The sequence below is a fragment of the Nematolebias whitei genome, chromosome 3, assembly GCF_014905685.2.
Source record: "Nematolebias whitei isolate Nwh7 chromosome 3, NemWhi1, whole genome shotgun sequence".
NCBI classification, from domain to species: Eukaryota; Metazoa; Chordata; class Actinopteri; order Cyprinodontiformes; family Rivulidae; genus Nematolebias; species Nematolebias whitei.
In genome coordinates this window covers 6,543,385-6,552,119 of record NC_056500.1, presented here as the reverse complement: position 1 = coordinate 6,552,119, position 8,735 = coordinate 6,543,385, and the positions used below count along the sequence as shown (strand labels likewise).

Genomic DNA, 8,735 nt, shown 5'->3' with positions numbered 1-8,735 from the left:
TATGTATGTATGTATGTATGTATGTATGTATGTATGTATGTATGTATGTATTTATTTATTTATTTATTTATTTATTTATTTATTTTTTCATGCATTTATTCATTCATTTATTTTTGCTCTTTGAACAAGCTACACGCTACTACAAACTATAGGGCTTCTTGTGAAAGATGGAAATCACAGTTGAATTACTATTATTGCAATATCATGACACAAATATTTGTGAATATCAATATGTGAAGGACTATTTACGCTATTGTGCACTTTTAACACAAGTGAAGTTTACCAATTTAACAATCTACCCTTGAAACAGTACATAGCTGTCAAACGCCTTCAGGGACGTTTATGGTCTTCACTCATTTCAGTCGAAATAGCTCAATTCTCACATGTGTTTTTCTTTGACAGTTGTTTATCAGAGCTATTTTTCCATCCATCCATCTATTATCATTACCTGCTTCTTCCTTTCTGGGTTGTGGGGGTCACTGGCGCTCATGTCACCGTACGAGTGATGGGATACACCCTGTACAAATTGCAAGTACATCACAGGGCCACTTAGAAATCAACAAGACAAACAACCATTCACTCTCTCACTCACACCTAGAAACTATTTTAGAGTCCGATCAGCCTAACATATGTTTTAGGTCAGTGGGAGGAAACTAGATTAAAGAGAAAACCCACTTATGCAAGGAGTGAACATGCAAACTCCAACTGGAAAGGTTTCTGGCCAGGATTCGATCCAGCAACCTCCTTCAGAGAAGCTGCTGAAAACGAGGGGGAGATAGACGTGGAGGAATATACATCCTTGGTCCTCGGATAAATCAGCAAGTGTGCTGATGATGTCACCACTGTCAGGACTGTAATGAGTTTCACAAGCCAAAAACCCTGGCTGAATGCAGAGGTGTGCATCCTGCTAGAAGCTAGGGACATTGCCTTCAGGTCTGGCAACTCACAGGAGCTGAGAAGGACAAGGAAAGAGCTGGTTGCTGGTATTAAAAGAGCCAAAGCCACATATGCACAGAGGATCCACGGCCGATTCACCTCACAAGACCCATCAAACATGTTTATATTAACCTTTATTTAACCAGGCAAATCCCATTGAGATCACAAATCTTAAATTGCAATGGAGGCCTGGGCCTGAAAGCAGCCTAGCATGCATTTTTTTTTTTTTTTACTTTTTTTTTTTGTAAAAGCTCCTCATGTGGAGGAGTGCTAATTGTATAACAGATAAACTTGACAGAGGTGCACAATGCCGTAGGGACTCATCACTGCATGATACTCTCAACAAGTTCTATGCATGTTTTGAAGACTCAAACAGACCACATAGCAGCACAAGACATCTCACCACCAGAAGAGGAGTTTCTCAATGTGACCTCAGTTAAAGTAAGGTGTACCTTCAGCAGGATAAATCCTCACAAAACAACTGGCCCAGACAACATCCTGGGGAAAGTGCTGAAAGACTGTGCTGATCAGCTAAATGAGGTGCTGGCTGACATCTTAACTCCTCCTTCACCCTGGCAACAGTTCCCACCTGCCTGAAGACTGCCACCATCATCCCAGTCCCTGAGAGCTCTACAGTGACTGGTCTGAATGACTATCGGCCAGTAGCCCTCACCTAAATAGTTACTAAAGGCTTCAAAAGACTGGTCGTGACTCTCATTAAAACAACCATAAGCATCAGTGAGGGCCCTCACCAGTATGCATACGACAGGAACTGATCAACAGAGGATGTCATCTCCTTTGTCCTCCACACTGAGGATCCACAACTTCTCTTCCTCCACCATAACCCTCATCACTTGCTCCCCTCAGGGCTGTGTGCTGAGCCCTCTTCTGTTCACTCTGCTCACGTATGGCTGTAAACATACCCAACCAGGCTATCTTATTGTAAGTTTGCAGATGATATAGCATTGGTTGGATGCATCACAAACAACAATGAGTCCAGCTACAGGAAGGAGGTGGAAAATCTGGAGAGCTGGTGTGGGAAGAACAATCTTCACATCAATATGAAGAAGACGAAGGAGATAGTTGTGGACTTCAGACGGAACAAACACACTCACCCCCCACCACCCCTGAATATAGGAGGATCTGCAGTGGAAGTGGTCTCCATCTACAAGTACTTGGGTGTGCACCTGAATGACAACCTCAGCTGAGGCAACAATACTACCAGCCTGATCAAGAAAGCTCATCAGAGACTCTACTTCCTCAGGCAGATGAGGCGAGCTGGTCTGGGAAGATCAGTCCTCACCTCCTTCTACAGGTGTGCAGTGGAGAGCATCCTGTGCTCCAGCATCAACGTGTGACATGGAGGCTGCGCAGCTTGATATGTGTTGCTTTCCAGACTACATGAATAGATAAAACAAATGTGTTTCATCACCTTGATAAACTCTATAGATTGATGATCTTTTCAATTACTAAAAGTTGATTTTTCATTCAACCTTTACTTGAACAGGTTAATCCCATTGAGCCTTGGAGACTCATTTACAAGAGAGACCTGATTTATAAAAAAAAAAAAAAAAAAAAAAAAAAACTTAATTTCCATATAATATGACTCCATGTATTTGTTCCCCTTCTTTTGGAAAGTGGTACCAAGTTGATTAGCAGAAAATTTGTATAAATGAACAAATAATACATATGACAAGACTTAATATAAAATGTATGTGTAGAATTCATCCTTATTTATTTTAAGTAAGCTGTTTTTATATGATTTAAATTTTTATTTTTTTTGTTTTTTTAGTGCAGGCCGGCACAGTGACTCAGTTGGTAGAGATGTTGCCTCTCAGCATGACAGAAGGTCGTTGGATCAAATCCCGGCCGGGAGCCTTTCTGGGTTGTTTACATGTTCTCTCTGTGCTGCGTGGGTTTTCTCTGGGTACTCCAGTTTCCTCCCACAGACTAAAAACATGTATGTCAGGCTGATTGGTAACTCTAAATTGCCCCTAGGTGTGAATGATAGAGTGAAGAGTTATGTCTCTATGTGTCCCTGTGATGGACCAGGATGTCCTCAGCCTCTCGCACAGTGACTGCTGGATACGGGCAACAGTAACAACAACGAACCAAAAAGGAAAAAGCAAATAAAGATAATGAATTTATGGATGGTATAGTGCAATGCAAGCAAACACACACACACAAATCCTAAAAACATTTTTTTTGTTATGCTTAAATAAGTAAATAAATAAATACAATTAAAAAAAAAATCAAAAATTTTGGTTGCAAAAAATGCCCCCACTAAACAACAAAATATAAAAGGCCAAATTATAGTTTATGCAAAAATTATGAAAATCCAATAACTACTTAAGCAGCACTTGTTATTGATAAATAGCATTGATCAGTGGACTAATACAATCAGACGATCAAAACTGACACTGTCTCCCATTAAAAAAATTAATAATATATTATTACAAATTCCTTCTACTCTCTGACATTTAAACACCTACCCAAAAGTGTTATTTCTGGTTTTCATTTTGTAATGGGATGACCAAGATCGAGTTTTAAAATCCAGAAATGAAAATGTAAAACATTGAACAATTATGCGACTGGATCAGCTGCGAATCTTCCAAGTGAAGACTCTCCAGTAGCTCAACGATAATCTGTCATGCTCCAGAAACAAACTACAGTTTCTATATTCTGTTAGCAGCATATGATGTAAGCTCTAATAAAATATTTCACGGCTCGGCTGACGCCATTGTATCTGTTAGCTTCATTTAATATTCCCTGATAAACATCATAAAAAGAGGATGTGCATATTTAAAACAAGCTTTTTAATTCTAATTTCTATTAATAAACGGACAAACTGTCAGGCGTCTTCATTGGCTTTTACAGCACATGATGTGCATTTTCTGTGCTGCCTATCATGTGCATCTTTTTTAAAAGGTCTTGCAACATATTTTTGTTTTTATGAATCATTTATAAAGCTCAGCAATGTTCAGAATCTTGAAGCGAGAATCACAGTTTGAGACAATTCCAGCGTTGCCTTAAGCTGTTTTTACTGCACCTTGCTGGTTGAGAGTGTTACCACGAGCTAGGTGCTTGAGTGCAACTTGATTACCTCATACTTGGCAATAACTTAAGCAGCAAGGTGCTTAGAGGAGTGCAGTTGCAGACCTGTATTCAGTAAAGAAAAAAAATAATTTACCAAATACCCCTGTGGCTCTACAGTTGATCGTATGGAGAACATCTTACATCAGGAGCGGAGAGACTAATAATCATAACTGTGATTGTTAAATGTGGTTTCTACTGGCTGCTGATCCAGGATATGATTGGCTTTGATCTCACACTGAGCGTAACATGGTTTATTAAAGAGATCATGTAATTTTTAGTTGGATTAGTATTTCAATTTGTGATAGATGTTTTGATTAATGTTTTAGTGCTCATATTCATAACACTGTACATGGAAAAATAGATAATAATTAAAATAAAACCTACAACAAAATTACTAGCAATACTTAGAAGATCGTGGCTACAAGCATGTCAAAATTTAGCTCAGTAAAATTGGATGAGATAAATCCATTTTTGTGTTGGCTAACATAGATTAGCTGTGATGGCTGTTTTGAATTGGTATTCAGCCATAGCATGCATGTCCAATTATTATTTTCTGAAATTTTTGATGATGAGGCATTTTGGTATCAGACTGAGTTGAGGCCAAAAGTTATTGCTAAAGTTTTGTGAAATGGTCTTGCTCAATGAGTGGTACTTGGAGTATGTGTAGTGACACACACAGCCACAATCACACCAAATCTGTGATGATATTTGTAAATGTGATTGAATTTAAAAGAAGAAGAAAAAAAATGATTTCTACATCATGTTGGCTCTTAAGAATAATCTGTTGTTGAAGTACAACAGACTATTTCCTGAATTTTTAATATGATCCATTCAGTAGTTTGTGAGGGATTTTGAATATTGGACTAATTTTATTATTATTAAATTATTATTATATTATTATTATTATGACAGAGTTAAAGACGTCCTTTTATTTTATTTTTTTTAAGTTAAGTTAGTTGTGGCAGCCATCTTGAATTGGTTTGGCTCCAATATTTTCTCAGCTGTACAGATATGTGCTTTGATTCCTTTCTGCAAGCTTCATTAGGATTCATTGAGTGGTTCATGAGATATTTTGGTACCAAACAGACACACAAATACTTTGTACATGGACACATATCATACCATACCAGTTTATTTATAAAGCACGTAAAACAGCAGCAAGGCCAACCAACGTGCTGTACAGGAAAAACAAACAAGCAAAGGACACATGATAAAATGCATAGATCCAAATTGTAAAAGATAATAACTAAAAGGCTAACATTGTAGAGTACATGATTAAAAACAAGTTGCACAGTGTCAAAAGCCAGGGAATAAAAGTGTGTTTTTAAGCAAGACTTAAAAACCATGAGAGAAGGAGCCTGCCTGACAGGTAGTGGTAAATCATTCCAGTCATGGACACAGTCATGACACAGACAAAAATATTAATGTATGCCATCACCTTTCAGCAGTGGTAGGTACAGTTCTGCTGATCCACTACCAGCTGATTGCGTCACAATTTTTTCATTAAGTGGCTTATCGGTTTTGCAAACTTTGGAAGAAGTTATTGGCATTAGATTCCACTTTAACCCACTTTAAGTCTGCTAACAAAATTCACAAGCCTGTTCCTTTCTGTTGTGGGCGTGTCTCCAAGAGTCCGACACACATGTGGTTGGTTTACTACATGCACACGAGTGATTGGTTAATGGAGTGGCGATAAGCTGGACACGCTATTGGCTTATTACATGCATGTGTGATAAGATGTGATTGGTCAATGCAACTTTAAATGGAAGGAGACAAAGACATAGACTGAGTGACAGTCATCTTAGCGGTTTAGCATTAACATCTGATATATATATATATATATATATATATATATATATATATATATTACCTGTGTAGTGGTTTAGTGTTAGCAAAGCATGTATTTATTTTTGTTGGGGTTTAATGGGTTAGCAAACTAACAGTGCCCACCACTAACATTCAGCAGCCAGAAATTAAAATATCTACAAGGAAGAGTGATGATTTGAAAGATATATTGCATGACTGAAACTTTTTTTTTTCTCCAGACATAGTTTGAATAAAAGAAAAGTCAACAAGTTAACTAAAATAATGCACATAGTTATCAGTAGATATGCATTATGTTAACTTGGAAAAAAAAAAAAGTTTTTCTTCCTTTTTTTTTTTGAGTCATTATCCCACAACCCTCAACTGTTGTTTTAATAGTGCCAACACAGCGTCTGTTCGTGAGCTGCTCCCAAGCCTGTCTTCTATTTTTAAAGTCATACAAAAGGGAAGCACTGCTACCTTTTGGGATCACTGGCTGACAAGATAATAATGGTGGTTAGATAGCAGGTTTCAAGGGATGATGTCTTGTTGTCTGGGTGATAAAATGATGGTCTAGGTTAGCTGTTATTTGCTGTTCCCAGCCTATATAAAAACATAACTTTACAGTTCCTCATAAGAGTCCCGTATTTTATTAGTTATTATATATCAAATATTATATTAGTTACTATGTTTGTGTGTGTGTGTGTGTGTGTGTATATATATATATATATATATATATATATATATATATTATTACAAGATTCACAAATGTTTTGTATTTCTTCATATATTTGTTTTTTTCATTTGTATTGTCTGTTTGTCCTGTCTTGGCAAAGTTGCTAATATCCACTGAGACTTTTGTTATTGCTTACTATGGCAAATGATGTTTCAATATCTAAAAGACCGATAATGAAAGCTAAATGTCATATGCTTGCTAGTTTATCCATCAATCATTTGCATTACCGTAGTTGTTCAAAAACTAAACACATCCGGAAACTGTTTCTGATGATGATGCTGCACTAATATGAACTATATCGATCTTATGTTTTTTTGTTTTGGCCTTACAATTAAATTTTTGCATACGATAGTATAAAATATCAAATTAATTTAACATTATGTGAAATTTAATAGAACTCTACATTGGGCTGTTTGTATTTATTTATGTTTTGTTTCACAGTTTCAATGGATTAATTTCACTGTAATATGAAGCACACCTGGTATAATAGGGAAGCCATTGAGACCTAATTGGTTTTCTAATCAGATGCTTCATTATCAAGATAACTTGAAGTAATTACAAACAGTGGCATGGTCATTTTTTAATCAGTCCCATGCATGTTTGATTTTCAATACAATCAAGCGTTAGTATAATGATAACTATGATATGGTTAGTGAATACGCTGGGAATGTAATCTGTTTTTTATTTAGTTCCATGCAGCAAACAGTCGCTCTGAATTGCTGACAGATCTTATCATCTGAGCTCCTCACCCATCCTGTATTTTCCTAGACAGACTTGCAAACTGAGCTTTGAAAAACCTGCAGGCTGCTCATTAACGAAGGGTAAAAAAACATCTCTCCTCATTCCTGCATTTAGCCCTGCCTTCTCCTATTAGCATATGTGTCAAACAATATCTTTTTCCAGTTTGCCCTGTAGCACTTGAGACCATGTGGCCCTTAAATATATGGTCCCCTTATTTGGTGGGACTAAATTAGCCAAATATTTTTGGAAAAATGTACGAGACTCCATTTGTCGTGAGCTGGAAAGAGGTTGTCCGTTCCTCGTGACATAATTTACATTTCTTTCTGCTTTCCAGAAGAGTTTCAGAATTTCGTTCGAAGACTTCCCACATTCTATGCCCTGAACACATCTGCCATCCAGTATTTTTGGAAGATGGAGCCGTCCATTCACCAGCGCTACAAACAGCTGGAGCTCAGCACTCAGCAGCTACTGAGCAAAGCGCGACGCATTGTCAACAAGCTCTTCACCCTCAGCAAGAGGTGTCAAACCCAGCCAAAAATTATCATGCTGCGGGAGAGGTGAGAAACGGATACATTTTCCTGCCAACCTTTTAGCTGACTTCAACGTGGATGTGTGTGCGCCTGTGTGTGGCAGCGCTATGAATGGCAGTATTCATTTATTTCCTCAACCCCTTTCAATATGCATTACTTTGTTATCACAATGACTTGGCTTCACATAAGGAGTAGACACAATACATCCTAGCAAGGTATAAGCTACGGTGTCACACCTGATCACTTGGCTGCACTCTATCCAAGGTCTTCTTTACATTCAGGAAATCAAAACTATTCTCCTGTGAAATTGAAGTTTGCAGGCTTTCAAAGAATTATGCCAAGTTGGAGAGGTTTACCTTTGGGTAGCAAGACTCCGAGATCATTCACTAGGACCCCATCCACATGGGAGAGCGATTTTGTGAATGCACAAAGGTGTTTTTTTTTGTGAGTGTTTTTTAGTTTCAACTTTGCATCTGCATGGAAAAATATGCCTCAAGATTAATCAGTAAGTTTTCATGTGGACAACCTAGACACATGAAAATAAATAAATAAATAAATACAAATAATAATAAAAAAAACACATAGATGTAATGTTTACACAAATTTATGTACTCCCATACATAAACAGACTTGATTTTTTTAATTATAGATTTAGGGTCATTTTCAGTGTTTTGCATGGAGGAAAACATTTGTAGAAATAATGCTGTGTTCATAAGAAAAAAGTAATTTTGTCAACAAGTGGTGTACAAATATTATCTACAGTTAAAAGTGAATCAAACATATTAATGATTATGTAAGTGCAACACTTTATTTTTGTTTGTTGTTGTTGTTTTTTTATTATTTTCTGCAATGTGACTATCAGATAAAGTTCCCCAATATATCTTAAAGAAAAA

At 36.9% G+C, this 8,735-nt stretch overlaps 1 protein-coding gene across 1 annotated transcript in view; it reads left to right on the top strand.

Moving 5' to 3' along the window:
* LOC119407653 (BMP/retinoic acid-inducible neural-specific protein 3-like) overlaps window positions 1-7,873 on the top strand; it is a 54,664-nt gene extending 46,791 nt beyond the window's left edge. Inside the window, exon 7 of the mRNA XM_037674474.1 lies at window positions 7,647-7,873. Within this exon, the coding sequence (XP_037530402.1) occupies window positions 7,647-7,873 (227 nt within the window). The remainder of the gene's footprint in view (window positions 1-7,646) is intronic.
* The last annotated feature ends 862 nt before the right edge of the window (window positions 7,874-8,735 follow it).